We start from the raw sequence: 21,388 nt of genomic DNA, 5'->3' as shown, positions 1-21,388 counted from the left end.
TGTCGGCGCCTCATCGATGTGTAGTGTAACGTGTCAGTCTGTCCGTGTGCTGAGCAGCAGGGAGTGAATACGCTTTATTGGATCCGTTTGATTATGAAGTGATCCTGTGGTGCGACTTGTTTTTCTCCTCTTTTACCTGCAGAAAGTTGGCGTGAGTGCAGCAGATCATTTAAACCACAATGATACAAAACATGTCGGTTCATCTTTTGTGTGTTGTTGTGAAGCAGAAAGTCACCCGGCAGGTTTCTGGGAGTTTTGATGATAGCGGTGCGTGTTTGTGACGCTGCCAGCTAACGGGACGCCGCCGCCGCCGCCACCGCTACTGCTGCTGCTGCTGCTGCTGCTGCTGCTGCAGGGTTAACGGACGCCGAGCAGCAGGAATGTGGTCCGATCTGTTTCAGCTTCCCAGGACTGTCTGACTGACTGACTGACTTCCTCACTGTCTGTCTGACTGACTGTCTGTCACCTTGGATCCGGTGTTCACAGGTCGTCAGTGGTAGTTTTTCTAAACGTTGTGAATAAATGTGATGTTCTGACATCAGTGTCGTGTTTCAGGTTGCAGGTTGTCCTCCTGTATATGTGCACATCTTCAGCCGCTCACTGTTACAGGAGTCGTCTCCACCTGAAAGGCTAAAAGATAAAGAAGAAACGGGGGGGGGGGGGGGCGGGGGTTAATCTCTTCATCACCATAGCGACCGGTCGAAACACTTCAGGTCCACACGGATCAGAAGAGATGAATGAATTTACATGTGAAGCGGCAGCACGTGACGAACCATGAATGAAGTACTGGAGATGAATACTTTGAATTCAATTTAAAAAAACTGCAGAAAACAATATCCTAATATTAAATGTTAAAGCTTTAAAGAAGAATTAGAGTCGTCATAGCCTGTTTTAAAAATGTGCAACATGATCAGTAGTTTGACCTTTTTATTACACATTCATAACAGTTTGTTCAGCGTGAAACAAACAAACGGTGTCCGACTGTTTCTGCCGAGAGGAGACGAACTGTTCGACGTATTTATAATCCATGCAGAGCCGATGAGCGTGTGGATTTTTTTAACATACTTCCTATTTCCTGCCATCGTTACAAAGTCGTCACATGTTACTCTGCCAGCGGGGGACTAAGAGTGAAGGCAGCTGTTCACCGTCGTATGAAAGTTAACGGCTTGTGTATCGTGTCAGTTGCTGACACGATACACAAGTCAGTTGCTTTTCTACAGTGTCGAGAACGAGGCGCAAAAATCAGCTTGGCTCAGATTCGTCTTCATGAGTTTTGCTGCAAAGTGTTGCTGTAATACTCCACCTCTGTTTTCTCTCTGTCAGCAGTACGTTTTTATAAAGTCGACCATAAAACACGTCTTTGTCACTCGGTCCACTGTCAAAGCAGCAGGTGAGCTGCGTGTGGAGGAAGCTGGTTGTTATTATTTCACTCGATCACGTTGTGATTGTGCACCGCTAATTAAAATACACCAGTAATCATATTTATATTTACAGTTTTTGTTTCAGTAAACTGTTTTTTCAACCCAACGTGACTCCGACTATAAAAATATACATTAAACTCTTTTGTCCCTGTCAGGACCCTGTAGGAAGGCTGACTTTGTTTCTCCAGAGATCTGATTGGTCCGGTTCTGATCTGATCCTCTGAAGTTAACCTGGAGTTGAGCTTCACGATACAGAAAACCTGAGTGAAGCCCAAAGATAACTGACCAAACCACTGGTGTCTCGTTTGGTTTCTTCCTCTGGTCGTCAGTTGATTGAAAACACATTCAGTCACATTGTATTTTCAGAACGGTTCAGACATTTTGATTGAAACTCGTGCAGCACTGGACTCAAACAGCTGCTGACACTGTCTTTATTCTTGTGTTGAAGATCAACAGGACGAGTTGATTTCTGCAGCAGCACAATCAGATGTTCTGATCATCTGTGAAACCTCACGTTGACCTGATGTTTCCCTCGTCCTGAACCTGATACACTGACCTGCTGCGATAAACCAAACCCCCTTTATATCCTGACCTGATAATGTAAAGGAAACTAGTGTCACTCATGAAATATTTACAGAGCTGAAAGCACAAGAACAAGTATGAATGTTGGCCTCTGATCATCACCTCACAGGAGAAGCACATTCAGTACAGTCTTTAGATATCCTCTCCTTCCTCCAGTCAACTGAAAACATGCAACATAAATATATTTGTACAAATATCAGGTTCAATCTGCGTCACATTCGACTTCATAATATTCACAGACGACAGCGACGGCTGTTCCTTCAGTTTCTGTTCATCCTGCAAACATCCAGTTCCTCCTCCTCCTCCTCCTCCTCCTCAGCAGCATCTTCATCACTAATAGATGAGTGGAGATCATCGGTGTGAACTCAGTGGCCTGTTTCTTTATCTTCTTCCTCCTTCAGTTTGGTCTTTCTGCTGCTTGAAACTCAGTCACACTCAGTAGATCCACACATCGTCAGGTGCGTCTGGGTTTGTGAGTCTTTGTCAAACCGGCCGGTCTGTGATGGACCTGAGAGAGAGAGAGAGAGAGAGAGAGAGAGAGAGAGAGCGCTTCACAGTTGTGTTTTTTATATCTGCAGTTTTTAAATGATGAACACGGATCACCGCCACCTGCTGGTTGGGAGAGTTCACTCCTCTCACGCAGCTGCAGAAACATACAAGCTAGTTGGCCGTCGGCCGTCGTCTTTGCGGTGTGTTCAGGTGCAGAGACACGGGAGACGTGAGGCGACACAGCAGTCTACGCTCGTCACCGTTAGCTCACTGATGTTGATTTGGTGTCTCCGGGGTCTTAATTGTCATGTGTTTCTGCTAGTTCTCATTATGAAAATTCTCATTGTTGTAGCACTAATTAACCTTGAAAGTTCCCAGGAACTCGAGGGAACTTGGCCTGTTAAATCCTTTCAAAGTCCTTGGTTTTGATGTTTAAAGTTCCCATGGAACAGATTATGTAGCGCTGTTTGCTTCTGCATAATTATGTGTTTCCTGTAAAAACAGGCAGCAGTTAATAGTGCTGAATGTAGGTCACGCCCCGCCCCACTATCTAACCACCAAGACGGCCGTGCTGCCGCTCCCTGGACAGAAGCTTCCTGTGGACACGGCCTCAGAGAAGACGGCACAGAGGTGGTTTTCTGCAATGTGCAGGACCGCTCAGCGATCTCACCAGCTAACTGCAGATGACGTTACACTGAGCTACAGTTAGCGCTTACGTTAGCAACCAAGCTACCTGCATCTGTCAGACCAAGGGACCTAAAAAAGAAGGAAGGGTCATTACGTCACTGAATCTCGCTTTGGGGCCAGACTGTGGTTTCAGCTGTATTGAAGTCTATGGGAGATGATGGAGAAACACAACATATATACCTCGTCTGACTTCTGATGAAGAAGTGAAGATGACATGGTGATGGACAGAAGTCTTTCCTTCACCAACTCGTGTGTTATTTCATTTTCTGGAGGCAGTTCATTTCTTTCTGCACATTAAATGATCATATTGATCCACCTTCCTGCTTTGACTCTTAATATTAAATAATAATAAGTTGAGTGTTGTCAGACTGCTTCACCATCCACACCCTCTGTGTCTCAGCTTGTCTCCGGCCTCGGTGCGTTTGTCACGCTCACCCTGACGTCCCAGTGTCACTGATAAAAAATAGATTTCGGCCACACAGTTTCCAATCTGCCAAACCCCCCAAAAAGAGATGTCTGCAGCAGGCCGAGCACTGTGTAATCCCTCTGTGGACACGACGATTACCCCCAGTCCATAATCCCACCCCCCTCCACCGCCGCTGATTTACAGAGAGCGAGTGAGCGAGCGAGCTGTGTGCTTCAGTTTCTGTTTTTCTTCTCATTCTTTCAGTTCAGACTGGCCTCATTCCTCTCAGAAACAGATGGCATCTATTGAATCTTTTCAATTTAATAAATCGACATCCAGTTTGCAGCCCTAAAGATTTGGATGTTACTCTGCTAATTGCAGAGAATCTGAACTCTGCCCAGGATTTATGATGAGGTGACAGCATTTCTGAGGGACAGTTTGATGGTCAATTTATCATTAAAATATCCAAATGTATTATCTAAGAAATATAAAAAGGGGACAAATAAAGTAATAGTCTGTATATATTTGGCATTAACATCCGTCTCCAGTGACCACCTGGGATCAGATCTCACCATGTTTCTACTCAAAGACAGAAAGAAGTTCATGTTGAACATTTTCTGAATTTACAAGAAGGAACAAATAAGTCAGAATCAGTCAGAGACAGAGTTTCACACAGTTTATAAAGTGTCTCCAACTCAACAACTCACTAAACTGACACATTTGTTAAGGGAGTCTGGGGACAAAGAAGTCGCCTATACTGGTTACTGTTTAGTGTATCTGTAAAATGTGACATGTTTAGATCAATAAAATGTTTCTTCTTTCATAAATTGAGTGTAAATGGTGAAATCAGTGTAAACAGTGTGTTCAAACAGCTGCTAAATGTTGGCAGGTCAGACTTTAGCACTTTAGACACAGAAGCAGACAGGCTGGTGCAGCCATGCTGCCACAAACTGACACTTTTTACAAGGAAACACACAACTTACTGTTTTCATTTAATGCTGAATTTACAAGAAGGAGACAATGATTCAGAATCTGTCAGAGACAGAGTTTCACTACGTTATAAAGTTTGTTTTAACTCAGCAACTCTTAAAATCAGCTGATTTGTTAAGGGAGTCTGGTGATGCTGTGGTCACTACGTCTAGTCACCATAATTTAGGTTAATAAAGGTCTGCAATTACTGACTATTTGATTAACTGATATTTAAGTTTATAAAATATATAAAACAAATGGTGAATGTTGTCTTGACATGTTTTAAGAACTAATCTTGTCTGATCAACGGTCCAAAACCCCAAAATATTCCAGTTATGGTGATTTAACAGCTACATAAGCAGAAAAACCTCCCAGTTAAGAGGCTTGAACAAAGAATGTGAGAGTTTGCGATGGCAGAGCCGCTTTAATGAACGCAGATCCTCAAAACTATGACATTATTTTCTTACTTAACATTTCTTACTTAACAAGTTGATTTGCTTCTCTTTGATTGGAGAATATTTACTTTAACTCCTTTTTAACATCTGTGATGTTTGTCAGGGAGGAGCCACATGTTTCAGATCAACATGTTTAGCTTAGCTTAGCTTAGCTTAGCACAAAACACTGGAAGCAGGAGGAACTGTTAGCTTAGCTGTACCAACAGAGGAAAAATCCACCTTCTGTCTGAAATCCCTGTTGTTGTTTATGAGCAGGTGTAAACTGCCCCTGTCTCTTTCCATCACTGATCAGTTTGCAGGGAAGTTATTTTTAAGACACGACTGAATTTTCTTGTAGCTCTCGTAGCGTAGCATGCTGCTAACCTGCACCGCTTTGTGTTCAGGAACCTAAAAAACAGTGAAAACAGGGTTTGAATCAGCAGCTCGTCAACTGTGTGAACTTAAATCTGAACATGTTGCTCTGGTTCTGGTTCTGCGTCTCTGTCATTAGTTTTCAGCTGTAACTTCTGGATGTGAATTGTTGAGTCAGCTGCACTCCCCTGACCTCTGCACACACTCTGGGTGTGGTGACTTGGTGGTGTAAAAGTTATCCTGGACGTTGTGTGTTTTCCACACAGCTGCTGCTCCGATAGCAGCAGCAGTCTAAATAGGTGTGGTCTTTTATTAGACTGCACAACAGAAGCTCTTGTGTCGGACTCGGCAGTCTAACTGGTTAATGTGATCACGGAGAGGACCGGTCTCGGATCAGTCTCTGTTTAAAGACGTCAGCTTTCTGTCCACTGTCTTTAATTTGATTTAAAAACTAAAGGTTGAAAATAACAAGTGAGCTACAGACCCCATGATGGCTCTTCTTTGAGTTTTTTGCTCTTTGAAAATGTCATTTCAGGATCATTAAGGCCTCTGTGTTCGTACGTGTTTCAGCTTCCTGAAGACGTTTCGCCTCTTGTCCAAGAGGTTTCTTCAGTTCTGCTAGTTCTTCTAGAGCTGAAGAAGCCTCTTGGACGAGAGGTGAAGCGTCTTCAAGAAACTGGAACAAGTCCAGTTGACTACGACACAGCACTTTGTATTAGCGTGACCCGCTGTGTGTTCATGATCTGGAACCAGGTTGGCTAACGGAGCTAACTAGCAGAAACAAATCCATGTCGTGGGCGAAAGTGACACCGGTGACGGTGATGAAACCGGGCCACCGTCCATCCTGAGGCCACGGATGAACAATCAGTGACACTAACGGCAACACAGCTTGTCACCACACAAGTCTCGTTAAAACAGGGGAACAAAAACCTTCCAGCTAATCCTCAGACTCATCAACGCGATGGCTGATGTGTTCCTGCTGTGTAAATGAAGGGCCCGTCCTGAGTGTCTTTACTCAGTGTTGGTGATGAGGAGCGAGCGTCTGCAGCAGCGCTCCGAGAGCTTCCAGCTGAACATCTCTCATCTTCTCAGAAAGGCTCTGGTGACGTCACTGTGGCTCTTTTTCTTTTTCCTGGCCGAGGCGATAATATTCACTGTATTTTTCTCTCCTATGTCATTTCCCACATCCTCCTCGCTCTGATGTCCTGATGTCAAATACAAATCAAACGGCCAGTAAACCTCAGAGGATCAGTGTGGATCACACAGCGACGGCTGTCAAGACGCTTCATCTCAGCACAGCCGAGCTTTTCTGCCTGAAAACAACGCTCTGTGGACACAAGAGGCCTAAATGCTACAAACTCGCTCCTCTGCTGCTTCACCACTCTGCTGGTCCCGTCTGAACCCGCCTCGAAACGTAAAGTCACCCCGGTAACAGTTAATATATGACCTGTTGGTTAAACTGGCCTCTGTCAGTCCTTGAGGCTTTGTTCGGTCCTGGTCTAGTCCTGGTCTGGGCTGCTGAGCCCGGTCCTGTTGCCCGCTCTGGGCTTCAGTTCTGGGGCACATTCATCAAAACCTCCTCGCTAACTAGCAGTTAAAAACGAGCAGTAAAAACCCGTTAAGTCGACGATCAGCAGGCAGCGAATGAGTCCTGCAGGTTGTGGACACATTAAAGTGTTGACCTGATGAGATGAACAGAGGATCAGTGAAGTGGTGACAGTCGGCCTGGAGCTGAACGTTGTTGAGGATTTCAGTGTGAAGTTGCAGACGTGACTTCAGTTCTGCTGAATTAATGCACTTATTATGAAGAGAGAGAAAACAATGAGGCGCGTCTGGAGGAGAACAGGGAACTTGTTATTTTTAGGTCTTACATCAGCTTCTGTAGATGTTTGGAGCTATTTTCAGAGATTATTACATAACATTTGACCGTATCAGTGAAAAATCGCCTCTTTGTTTTTGGGCCTTTTTTCAGTCGTTTGTTTCTTCTTCTCTCACAACAAAGTGATTGTCCTGCAGCTGCTGTCAGTCGGTTATGTTACAGTGTTCAGTGCAGAAGAACCGGATCCTGATATAAATGTGAGGCTGTGACCCGGCTGCTGGATGGAACATGTTGAAGTCAGAACGCAGTCGGACTGAAGCGGTGCAGAGTTACTGCAGCAGCTCCACGTGGCACTGATGTCACCCAGACATGTTTGGCTCTTATTGTGAAAGAGCCAAGCTGAAGGAAGTCGTCCTGAACGGTCCTGACTGAGTTCACCAGCTGCTTCTGACTGAATCTGTGTCTGCTGTTCTGATAATATTCGATCATTTCAGTCGATCAAACAGAAATGAGTCGACAGCAGCTTCGACTCTGAAATGTTTCTGATCCGTCACTCGTCCGTCTCACTGAAGAGATACTTTACTTTATCTGATTTTAGTTTTGGTTTTGGTCGTTTTTCAAGCAGTAAATCAAACATGTGCTGGTTCCAGCTCCTAAAGTGAACGATTTGCTGCTTTTCTATGGAGGACTGATGCTGCCAAAATCAAAAAGACACAAAGAAATAGCTCAATAAATAAGTAAATATGTCATTAAATACAAAAACACTGATATTAAAAATAAATGTGGGTATTAATTAATTAATTAATTAATTAATTAAATGTGACATAAGGTAATACCTGTTTGTTTATTTATGTCATGTTTTTAGGTAAAGAATACAGAAATAAATTAATAAAATGTATTTATTTCCACACATTTATTTATTCAGCAAAACATAAATGGAAAAGATTACAGTAATAAATAAATACATATAAAATGAATAAATTATGAAATTAAATGCTTAAAACGAATGGGAATGTAAATAAATACGAGAATCTTTACTTAGTTTTAATTAGCTTCTGTATTTATTTACCTAACATTTATTTTTAGCATTATTCTTGGTGCATTTATTAAAATGTTAATTTATTTATTGAGCTGTTTATTTTTTATTTTGGCAGTTTGGGTCCTCCGTACTCTTCTGATCTGTTGTTGGACGAAGATGATTTAATCATTTTACTGAGAAACAAACAGAGAGAAAAGAGAAGGATCGTGCATTTTATTCTGAATCGTGTTAATAATGTTGGACCTGATGTTTTTGGTGATGTAGAAATGTAACTGTAACTAACTGTGTAACTGTAACTAACTGTGTAGCTGTAACTAACTGTGTAACTGTAACTGTGCCGGACAAAGACTACAGAGAGGAAAATAAGCTTTAACATGTTATAATATCTTGTATTTAAAATAATTCCACCTTAAATCTGAGACTGAGCAGCTGAGTATGACTGTGATCAGCATCATGTGATTGGCTGAGCTCTGATCATGTGACTGCAGGTGTGTTTTTGAGCCCCCTCCGCAGTCCGAAGGCTGATATGTGATCAGATTTGAAGGCAGGTAGCTGCAGCGAGGAGCCGTTGAAGTGATGGTTGATGGGAAAACATCTGTGTCGCCCCGGCGGTCAGCTGCCGCGCCGAGCCAAAGAAAGCCTCGGTTATTTTAGATCTGCGCTCTCTGGAAGCCCTCCTCCAAAAATAAAGGCGCATGTTGGATGTGACCACAGGCTTTTTATAATCGTGGCCTCGCACAGACGCACGGTGCTGCAGGGACGGGCTCAGAATATCAGTCAAACTATCAGTCAATCAGAAGTCTTGTAGTCCGCAACTGAAAGATGACATCAGGGTTTTTGTTTGTGTCTCTGTGCAACAAACGGCAACAACAGATATTAAATATTGATTTCCTGATCCACCGACCCAGCAGAGTGCCGTGCAGGCTCAGAGCCGCTGTGTCCAGAACACCACTGTTCATCTCACAGCGTTACTGTCATAGTGGTCCTTCATGACGTGGACGGCCATGTTTCAGATCAATATTATGTTTTGGATTTAATTAAAGAGCAGTCGTTCCCCTCAAACAAAGACACTTTTATTAATCTGTTTTCAGTTTTGCAGTTTAGTCTTTAAAATGTGGGTCGTACAGAAGTGGCTCAGGTGAGACTCTTGGATTAAAACGTGCGTCTGCTCCTCTGTCCTCGCAGATATCCAGGAATTTTACGAAGTGACCTTATTGGACAGTCAGAGATGGGTGGAGTCTTCCAAGGCGGCGGACCCCATGGCGCCCGTCCACCTGTGGGACTTCTCCAGCCTTCAAAGCACAACGGTGACCTCGGACACTCTGCCCAGCCTTAGCACCAGCATCGAGGTAAGACCTGAGCGAGGGTCGGCGACGGCTCACACAGGACAGGAAGTGAACTTCTTCTTCTTGTGTCTGAGCCGCTCTGTCCGCTGTGACCATGTTTCTTGGTAACAGGAACAGAACAGTAAAAATAGAGAACATTAAAAATAGATCACAACTGTGAAAACATCACAGGATGATGGCTGAAGGTGCTTCTGTTTGATGCGAACGGCTGCAGGATCCACGGTTTGTTTCAGTACGAGCCTCCGTCGCTGCTCTTTTATTGATCAGCTGTCACCTGACGAGCGTGGAGGTAAAAGAAGGATCCAGGCCGACCTGCTGCGTCATGCTCGTGTTTCTGTTGTTTCCTGCCTCATCATGTTGTTGTCGTCTGCTGCTGGCTGTCATTTATGATTTATGATTTAGTGTTGACCCGGGTTCGAACACCAGACGGGTCGTATGAGGGGACGCCTCCTTTTTCCAGCTTAACACTTGTAGTTCGTGCAGTCAGATACGCTTCAGTGTGCACGAGATGAAAACCTCGTGTCGTTTCGCTATTTTAGGATAAAATCATCTTTGTTTGGCGACGTGATGAGATTAAAGCAGGTAGATAAGAGTCATACTCGAGTAAAAGTACAGATATGGTGTTGAAATATTACTGTGGTCAAAGGGAAAGTCACACATACGAAAAGTACTCGAGTAAAAGTCTTAAAGTATCTGATAATAAATGTACTTAAGGATCAAAAGTATCAGTAAAAGTACATTTATACATAAACTCCACTGATTACTGGATTCAGTATGTTTTGTTCCAATTGCTGATGCTGCATGTAATCTGTAAAGTAACTAGTAACTAAAGTTATCAGATAAATGTGGTGGAGTGGAAGTGTAAAGAAGCAGAAAATGGAAATACTCCAGTGAAGTACAAGTACCTCAAACTTGTACTCATGCACAGACCTTCAGCAAATCTACTTAGTTACATTCCATCATTGCTTGTATGTGTAAGTTGCAACCCAGTTTTAGTGGTGGTGGAATGTAACTAAGTACATTTACTCGAGTAGGAAAATGGGAGTACTTGACTTGAGTATTAGAGTTAAGTTAATAGTTTAGTTAATATAATAAAATATGTAACAGATGATACTTCTGAATTTCACTGAATTTTAAATGAAGTACTTTTACGTGTAATACAGTATCTTTAAGTATTAAGTATTGCTACTTGAAGTAAAGGGTGTGAGTATTTTTTCTCCTGCTGGTAATCTGTGCAGTAAAAAGTACCCAACAGTCATACTCGAGTAAAAGTAAAGATATGATGTTGAAGTATTACTTTGGTAAAAGTGAAAGTCACTCATATGAAGAGTACTCGAGTAAAAGTCTTAAAGTATCTGATGTTAAATGTACTTAAGGATCAAAAGTATCAGTAAAAGTAACTGATCCATATAATAACATGTATGTATATACTGTAAATACTTTTTTCTCTGATGCAGCATGTAATCCATAAAGTAACTAAAGGTGTCATATGTAGGGGAGTAAAAAAGTACAATATTGGCCTCCTGTGGTGGAGTAGAAGTATAAAGTAGCAGTAAATGGAAATACTCAAGCAAAGTAAATGTACTTAGTTACATTCATCACTGCTGAATCTTCAAAGTAACTTAAATCATCAAATGAATGTAGTGAAGTAAAAAGTACAAATATTTCCCTGTAAAAGAAGAAGTGTGAAGTGGCATGAAGTGAAGTACAACAGGACGATACTTCAGTAAATATACTCAGTTCCTGTCTGTCCAGGCAGAGTAGGAATGTAACTGAGTAGGAAAGTAACTGAGTAGGAATGTAACTGAGTAGGAAAGTAACTGAGTAGGAATGTGAAGATAAAGTGTGTGAAGTGAAACGTCAGCTGGTTGTTTTTAATCAGCTGGACTTCGTTAACACAGAGTGAAACTATTTCCTTCTGCTGAGTCGGCAGCTGAGTCAGATGATGTCACAGGACTCTTGTAACCCGACACGTCTGCACAGGACTGTCCACATACTTTTGGCCATGAGTTCTTCTTCTTTCTGGTTTCACTGTAAACATGAACACAAACATGAGCTGTGATGGAGTGATGAAGTGATGACGTGATGACGTGATGACGTGATGAGAGGAGCAGTCGCAGAAACCAGAATCCAGTTTGAGACGATAAAATCAAACGAGATCTGTTGTTCAGGTCTTTTCATAACAGTTAAGAGGATCCAGCAGGAATCAGGAAATAATCCTCTAAGTGTCATTTTGTCTCTGCTGTCGTCAAACAGCTGCAAGTTTTACAGCTGAAGTTTGTGGAGGAAACAGAAGTAAAGATCTGCACCGAACTGACCGATTGTGACGATTTTTAGTGACGTTTCCAAATTCAGAGTCTGTGGAAGACTGAAACTGCCACAATCATCAATAAAGAAATAAAAGCACCAAAAATATATAAAAAATAAATGTAGGCATTAATTAACGTATAAAATATGAGATAAATTAATGTTTCTGTTTGAATGTGATTTTGTTTTTATTTACTTTCCCGTGTGGCTTCCTGTTTTATTTCTTCATTTTGTTGTTTTTGTTATTTATTCTTTTCTGTTTGTATTTCTGGATTTTCTCCTGTTTGATTTTTTGCAAGATGGCACATTAATAAGTACATAAATAATTTATTTAAATGTATTTATCTTGCAAAATGCAAATGGAAAAGGTTCGAGAAATAAATACAGAATAAAAAAACAGAAATATTGAAGTCAAATGATGTCACATTTTTATAAATGAATGACACGTATTTAGCTTTTTTATCGCTTTGGTGCATTTGATGACTTTGATTTATTTATTGAAACGTTTATTTATTTTTGATTTGGACTTCAACTCAAAAAAAGATTTTTTGAGTCATTTATTAAAGACTATTTATTTTTGATGTTGGCAGTTTGAGTCCTCCATAAGATTCAGCTTTTTTAAGTAATTCTTAACATTTTTAACCTCCAGATTTTAATGTGAGGTTTTTTTAATATCCGGTCAAATCAACAGACACAGAAACATTAAAGTTAAAGAGAACAAGTTTAAATTAAACAAATAATAACGAGCAGAATGAGTCATCGGTGCAACACTGAACACGAGGCAGCGATAAAAAGACACATTTATCTGCTGATTGAGATTATTAAAATGAAATCATGAAACAGTGCAGCCGCTGTTTTCTAACCGTTGACAATCGTTTTTTTATTGAAGCTCATTTAAGATTCAGTGAACTTAACGACAAATCGAGCTCGTTGTTATGAAGCTGTGTCTCCGTTCACACGTGATCAGCTGTGTGTCGTCAACACCGACAGCGCCGCATGTTCCTGCAGAGAGCTGGACTCTGAACGCACCGACATGAATCAGACCGTTTTTAGAGTTGTGCTTCCTTTTAAAAGGAGCTAGGCTAACAGTTTCCCTCTGCTTCCAGTGTTTGTGCTAAGATAGGCTAAACACATCCGTCTGGAGAGAGCCTGAAAGTGTTGGACTGTTCCTTTTTAAAGTTTCATACCATGTCAGAGAGCATGTTGGACAGAAGCTTTGCCTTCGAAGCCTTTTTGTTATTTCACTCCATCTGAAGCCGTCATGATCTTTGTGCTTTTGTTGCTGGAGGAGGAGGAGGAGGAGGAGGAGGAGGAGGAGGAGGAGCGTTTCTGTTTGTGAATGAGAGGTTGTTTCATTTTTCTGTTGGTTTCATCAAGAACATGACGAAGCTGAGTCGGCTGCAGTTGAGTCAGTACAGTTCAGCTGGCAGGTCCACAGGTAAACTGTTTCACCTGTTTAAGTGCCGGATGAGTGGGATGAGTTCATCTTCTGTGTTTAGTCACAGCTGTCAGTCGGTCAGTCACAACAACACTGTCACAAATGTGAATATATTGAGATTTAGTGATCCCGACAGGATGAATCACAATAAACTCAGATTTTGATTACAGCATCAGACGCTCATCCACTCATAAGTTGGTCAAACCAACCTGATCAAACATCACACGTTCAGTCAGAGACTTCAGACGACTGAGACGCCTCCTCAGTCTTCTTCACTCTTCACTGTGTGGACAAACACACTTTCAATAAAAGTAAGTAAGCAACAAGTGAAGTTAGAGGTGTCACGATTCTCCAAATCCACACTTCTTCAGCACCGACAGCTCTGCGGTCGTTAGACCATCACATGTGCATCAGTGCAGATCAACAGACGGCAGCAGCTCGACTTTATCCTGGTGTCTTTTTGCAGGTTTGGTTCAGACGAGTTTAGAAATTATCCACCAAAAATAAAACTGTAGACTGTCGACATGGTGCCACCCTCAGTGGAACTGTTGCTGTGTGCAACACAAAGTGCAGTGGAAGTGATTATAAATCAGAAACCTTCATTAAAGGAAATGTGAACGCAGAGAAAAGGAAGCTGAAGCTGTCAGATTGTTTAACTGCTGTTCACTCAGTTTTTCCCTCTGACTGACTGTCTCCACCCGTCTGGCACTCAAACAGGCTGAAAACAAACCACAGACGCTGTGTGCAGATCAGTCTGAGCCTCGTGTCTTGTTTGCATTGAACCCGTTCTCTCTCTTTCCTCTTTCTCTGATTGTAAACACACATGGTCGCTCGTAGGACTCCCCCCTCCTAAATGAAATCCTCATCACGCTGGCGCAGGCCAAGCGCTCGCCCGCCGGCAACACACAAGTAAGTACTGGACGCCTGCTGCTGGTGGGAGGGGGTGTGGCTGTCGTCCACCTTCAACGCATGTCCCATCCAGTCCTCGTGTGCTTTGGACCATCGGAGGGGGCGGGGTTCTGGGTCAGGGGTCAGGGGTCAGGGGTCAGGTTCGGCCTCAAGGTGTCGCTGTAGTTCAGTCTGAATGTGACCGAAGTGAAACCAGAGAAGAAATCCTGCCGCAGCTCGTCAAACGAGACAGAGACGACTGAAAGTGACTGAAAGTTAAACAGAAGTAGTGAAAGACAGACGAGATATCTTTACTTTGTTAGTGTAACATATTAAAAAACATCTTTTCTGTACGATTTGTTTTATTTTCTTTAAAAAGATCAAATTAAATTTGGAAAAAGTGTAAACTTTGTCCACCGAATGATTTATTATCAGAAGAATGGAGATAAAACTGAGACAGATTTCTTCTGTTTATGATTTGTTCTGTTTTAGTGACGCTGAAACTGCCAAGATCAAAATAAATAAAGTAAATAAATAAATGTCATTGAATTTATATATTTATGCTTTTCATTTCTGTATTCTTTCCCCTTTGCATTTTGCAAAATAATACATAAATAAATAGATGAATAAAATGGTAAAACAAATGGAAGATTAAATGAATATTTTGAGCCAATTATTTAGTTATTGTTAATTTTGGCATTTTCAGTCCTCCATACCTGACGGACTCATTAACATTATATAAAGATCTTTGAAGGGGCAAAAAACAAACCGACAAACAAAACAGATGCTGAAGGCAGCGTCGCTCTGAAAGATGAAATATTTCTAAAAGACAAAACGTGACGACAGAGTCCAGAATGTGACCGCTCAGTGTTAAAATGCTGCGCTGCAGAAGATGTTTGTTCTCAGTACTTTAGTATTCGGCTCACAGCTCTCGTGCAGACAGATGTGACTCATTGTTCTGACTTCATGTCCGTCTGCCAGATGTGCATCAGGTTAACTTTGGTTTAATCGTCTTTATGTTCTGGCTGCTCTCAGCCGCTCGGCAGGATTTCCTCTCTGGTTTCATGTTTTAATATTAATAAAAGACTCCAGATGCAGCCGACTGGAGAAGAAACGCAGCGACGTGTTGAGGTGGTTTGTGCTGGTTCAGGGGGTCATGGTTCAATGTGCTTCATTCATTTTGGTTGATGTTGTCGGGTCTGAACAGTACAGCTCCGGTCCTCAGAGCTGACGGACAGAACCTGTAGATACAGTTTGTTCCTCAGTGTGAGATTCTCACTGACACATTAAATATCCTGTTTAATCTTCTGACTTGATCTTCTGAATATTTAGATTTCAGATCCAAACCGAATCCAACGTAACGTTTATGAGTTCAACATCACATCAAAACATAAACGTGTATGAAACCCGGCTGCTGTGACTGTTGTTGAACTGACGCTGAGCTGCACCGCACAGCTGAACGTGACCCGGCAGCAGGTCTCACTGTTTATACAGTGTTAAACAGTGAAATGACCCTTTAAATCTGGTCAAACACTGTCCTCGATGAACAATCTGGTAAATTTCATCAGTATTTTAATGTTAGAAAATTAAACACTGTTCATAAAACATGTGAATTACTAGTTTGTGAAATAATTTCTAGAAAGTGTCAAATTTAAAACACTTTTATTCAAAGTTTTATTGTGACGACTTCCGTACTTACACACGAAATCTGTTAATAAACAAAGATGTGTGTAAAACTACAGAACCAACACTCCACTCACTGTTAGACTAATTGTAACTAATTTACTAAATTCAGTTATTAATGTTGAACATAATATTTTCATCTAATTAATAAAAAAATGAGTTGGAAGTTTTTGTACAGTACAGAGATGCAACTAAATAATCCAACTGAATCAAATGAGAACAGATTGTTAATATTAAATCACAGTTAAGTCACAAACTTGATAAATTAAATCAGAATTCAGATAATTACTGTAAACAAGTAACTTGGAAATAAGTAACTATTTGAATAAATACACCACAAGTAACACTGACGATAAATGTTGCCATTATTTGATTATAAGATGTGACATAAATTTATTTTATTTATTATTTAAATCTTACTTTTAATTTTGTATTATTTGAAGGGAAAATAAATATGTAATCAATTTGGAAATTAATACATAAAATGTCATTAAAAGTAAATAAAGAAGGTAATTAAATACAGACACAAATTAAGACAAAAATACCATTTTATGTCACATCTTATGAATTAATTGACGCCAGCTTTACATCTCGTACTTTTAATGACATTTAATTTGGACAGTGTCAGTCCTCCATATAAAGACATAAACAGACGCTCAAACCAAACACAACGTTTGTTTGTAGCCTCCCGACCGCCGGACGACACGACGACTCAGAGACTCACTCAGAGACTGGAGCTGTGCTGGTGTTCAGGACCTTCATGGTGGTGGTTCATGTGGATTTCAGTTCTGGTTTCTGTGCAGGTTTCAATCATACTTTGACTCTTTAGGTTGCTGTGTGTGTCTCCATGGTTTGATTTGAAAGGCATCATCTCATGTGTTCATCTAAAGTTGTTAAGCAGAAATGACTGTTGGATCGAGTTGTTCTGACCTGTTGTTGACCAGAGGGACGTTTGAGTATTTGTACCAGCTGCAGTCGCCTTAGTTTGACTGTTAACAGGATATTTAATGACTCGACACTTCTGTTAACCAGGTTTTTAATGAAAATGATCACTGTGAAGTTTGAACAGCATCATCCATCATTTACAGCTCTGTGTGCCGCAGCTGTGATATCTGCAGGCTGGAGTGAAAGCCGTCAAAGAGCTCACAGAAACATCTGGAAAGATTCATCTCAGGTTATAAAAGTTACACTAACGAGCTGCTCAGACCTGAAATCAACATCCGTCCTGAGCGATCACAGCGTTCAGCCCTCAGTCAGCTGACATTAACCTGCGTCTGAGTGACCAAATCAACCCGTCCATCACTGAGACGAACAGACACCATGTTTTTACACAAAGACAGAAAGAAGTTCATGTAGAACATTTGCTGAATTTACAAAAAGGCCCAAATAAGTCAGAATCAGTCAGAGACAGAGTTTCACACAGTTTATAAAGTGTCTCCAACTCAACAACTCACTAAACTGACACATTTGTTAAGGGAGTCTGGGGACAAAGAAGTCGCCTATACTGGTTACTGTTTAGTGTATCTGTAAAATGTGACATGTTTAGATCAATAAAATGATTCTTCTGTCATAAATTGAGTGTAAATGGTGAAATCAGTGTAAACAGTGTGTTCAAACAGCTGCCAAACTTCTTCATCTTCGTCTTCTCCTTCTTCTTCTTTTTCGTCCTCCTTCTTCCTCTTCTCATCCTTCTCGTCCTTCTCGTCCTTCTTCTTCTTCTTCTCCTTCTTCTTCTTTTCGTCCTTCTTCGTCACGTCTCTGATTGTGTTCTGAGTGATCTGATCTATAATGCATCTCATTCACACCTGTCCACCTGTGGTCAGATCACTCAGGTAGGATGTTTATCAGCGTTGAAACTCCCTCGGCTGTTTGAACAGTCGAGTTAGACATCTTCTTATTATCATGTTTGATGTCACACAAGCTGATTCACACACACCTGGTTTAATTGGTCTCGTAGATGCAGCTGAAGTAAAGTGAAGGTAGGAACAACACACTGTCCCTGCAGGCTGTCGTCTTCTCTGTGATGTCATCAGATGACTTAATGTAAAAGCAGGGTTTTACAGTTGTAGCTGGTGGATTCTGTTCATGTGCACAGTATGTCTGACAATAGTAACATTTTAATTAATGCGTTATTATAAAAATAAATAAAAGCTCCCCAGAGAAGTAGTTTCATCCCATTGCGTCACGCTGCCATGATGACTGACTGTGAGGTGGACTCACTGCTGACTGGATGCTTTATGAACATCACACTTCAGATCGTGTTGTTCGGATTAAAACTGATCCGAGTCTCTGAGATCAAATAAAATCCTCCACATCAAAACTGCAACTTACTGCATTTGTGTTATTTCCCCGCACAGCGTCCAGAACATCAGCTCAGAGGAGCTCAGTCACTTATTTAATCATTTCCTGACAATGTAAGAAAGTTTACGCTTAACTTGATCCTACGTGTAGAAACTTGACTAATAACATCATGAAATGTTCTGACTGATAATGTCAACATTTCTACCAATATTTTAAAGGTCGTATTGAAAACAATTTTATTGTTACATCAAACCGTAGAAGGAAGAAAGAAGAAGGAACGCTGCAGTTGTGACTGTCTCAGTGCTGTAATATCCCTCTGTGAATAATATCTACTGGTTTCATACTGAGGCTTCAGCAAAATAAACATGTTGGAGAACAACTTCTGTTGTCTTGAGTTTTGGCTAATGCTATTATTAATGCTAAGCTAATGATAACCGAGTGAGAGAAGAGGCAGATCTCCAACAGCTTCTCCAACGTGCTGATCAATGACGCACAGATGTTCCTGTAGGAACCTCGGTTTCTCTCCCTCTTCTTCTTCTCTGTCCTCCATCAGTCGGCTTCTTTGTCTTTCACAGTTGTTCACGTTGCTCCACAGTTACATGGAGATAGAGACCTCCGAAAACCTCCAACTGTTGCACAATGACGGATTCCTTTGTGCTGTAATTCGCCCTTCACATCCATCCTGGTGTCACAGTGAAAGTGAGGTTAACAGTGAACCAGTCTAAACGTGGACGGGGCCTTTTTCTCCACAGAAATCACACTGTGACATCAGTTTACTTCAGAACGAGTCGGCGCAAAAAAAAAGTTGTCTATTGTCGGTTTAATTAAAATGTTATTCCAATATCAGTCAGGACGTTTTGTTTTTACATTTTTAGTTAAATGAAGTGTCGATTTTATTACATTTTTCAGGAAATGATCACATTATTGGGTGCTGATGGAAAACACACACCTGAAAACACAAAGAGAGCAGGTACATCAGGAAATCAAAGACAATATGAAACAATAATTTAGTCGTTATCGTGACGTTTGACTTTTATTTCTGTGAGCGGGTTGATTTCAGCGGGAACAGGTGAAACGATGTTTATCTCTGAATGAACTCAGATTTTCAGACTCTGTGGTTTGAGTGGTGACATCACTTCCTGTGGAGCTGAATGTTTAATGAGGAGGCATGAATGACACACCGTGTGATGACACACATGAGGGAGCAGCCACATGACGGCTCCATGGAGCTGTAAAATATTCATACTTGTGATTCCCACCCGCCCACGCTGCCTCGTCTCCTGCTGCTGCGACACTCACTCTTCCTCCTCCTCTTTCTCCTCCTCCTCCTCCTCCTCGTCCTCCTCCTCCTCCTCCTCCTCCTCGTCCTCGGACATTTGGTGTTGAGTCATGCATGTGATAACAGGCAGGCGAGTGGTGTGTTTAAAGTCCTGAATTTAGAGAACAATCTGAATCAGTGTCTGGACTCTCAGGAGCAGTCTGATGTCAAGTCGGACGCCTCGCAGCTTCGTGGGAGCACACATGCAGCGTCTGTGACATCATATCCTCATTAGAGCTTAAATTATTAGCTGATTGACAGAAAGTTATTAATCATCGGAGGCATTGTGCTGGTTCCAGCCTTGGAAATGTAAAGATCTGCTTTTCAATAAATGAAAAACTTCTGGTTCTGGACTTTAATTTAAGCTCTTGGTTGTTGTGACGGACATTTTTTACTAGTGATTACTTGATTTATTGAGAAAACGATCAGCAGATTCATTAATAATGAAAATAATTCTTCATTTTAGGCCCGATCATGATAATATGACCGTCTTGTGTTATTGTTCCAGTCAAATTAATGATTCTTAACCAGTTTTAGATAAATATGAAAGTATACAGCGAGCTGCTTGTGTTTTGGTTTGACACATGAAGAACTACTAAATCATTAAAGTGATATAAATTGATTTTGTACATCTCTGACTGTCCTCATCAGTCAGGTGAATTAATTCACACATTTGTTTACATAGTTGTCATAAACATTGAACTCAAATAAATTAATGCAACACAAAGTTTTAATGAAGTGGATGAGAGCTGATGGAGCTTTACAACACGTTTAATCATAAAATATCTTTATTTTTAATAACTTACAGTAGCACGTTTAAGTCTGGATGTCTAATGGTGAAGATGTGATGTTTAACTTTGATTGTGTCCTGCTCATTATGTGGTTTAATGTGATCTTCAGATGTGAAGCACCTGCAGAGATGTGTTTACCTTCAGTGTCGTCATCTCACAGGACAGGTACTTAAGTGTTGCCTTCACTGCTGTTGGAATATGTAGTGTTTTAGATTGGAGATCCACAAACAGCCTGATTTAATATCAAACAGCACTGTGTAACTAAGACATGTCGTACTGACGCGCAGATTACTCAGATTACACTTAAACAATAAAATAATAAACAGTTTATTGTAATATTCGTCCTGCTCTGCTGAACTAACGTGTCAAACACATGATGTCATTTTGGTTTTCTGACTTTTTGTTTTTAAGCGTTGGGAGAGTGGGAGCGTTACAGCAGTAACCATCCGCCGGCTTCAGTTACAAGAGTAAAAGTACTCCGTTACTTACAGCTCAGCATCAGTGCAGTAAGTTGTAGAGGGGTTTAGATTTCCCACAGCTCGTGAAGGCGGCGTCGGGCTGGAGGAGCGGGCTCGGTCCTGCCCCCGCTGAGCGCCGGATACCGGCAGGAAGGACCGGGGGAGGGATGAGGAGGCTCTCCGGTGAGCGCGCACTCTCTGTCCGGTGCTCAGAGGCAGTGGGTCGGTGCGTGTGTGACTGTGACGTTGCTCGTGAAGCCGGAGTGAAGCCGGAGTGAAGCCGGAGCCGCGTGCCCGCCGGCCGGACCCGCCGCAGAAGGGACGGCGCGCGATGAGATGCTGATGTTCCCGGGCTTTCCTCCCGGCTCGGAACGATGGACTGCATCTGTATTGTCACGACTAAGGTAACGCCAGAAACACCGCACTGAAACACCGACACACGGGCGGTGTAGAGGGCGGGTTTCCTTCAGCAGGAATCGGTGATAAATTCGGCGTGTATGTGATTTTACTGAAGAGCACTCGTTTCATTAAAAATCTACTTTTAGACGCGGTTCACCGCTCAGTCCTGTGATGTGTTCCCACTAAAATAGCGCAGCTCACAAACGGAGGCTGGTGTTGAGATTAATTAGAAAAGTTACGT

At 41.6% G+C, this 21,388-nt stretch overlaps 1 protein-coding gene across 1 annotated transcript in view; it reads left to right on the top strand.

Annotated features, from left to right (window-relative positions):
- The window catches only part of LOC141016433 (disks large homolog 1-like), a 113,477-nt gene that overhangs the window by 10,585 nt on the left and 81,504 nt on the right, over positions 1 to 21,388 (top strand). Inside the window, 1 exon segment of the mRNA XM_073490792.1 lies at positions 9,404 to 9,567. Coding sequence (XP_073346893.1) covers positions 9,404 to 9,567 — 164 coding nt within the window.

Source organism: Pagrus major, chromosome 21, assembly GCF_040436345.1.
Source record: "Pagrus major chromosome 21, Pma_NU_1.0".
NCBI classification, from domain to species: Eukaryota; Metazoa; Chordata; class Actinopteri; order Spariformes; family Sparidae; genus Pagrus; species Pagrus major.
This window is presented reverse-complemented; position numbering and strand designations above follow the sequence as displayed.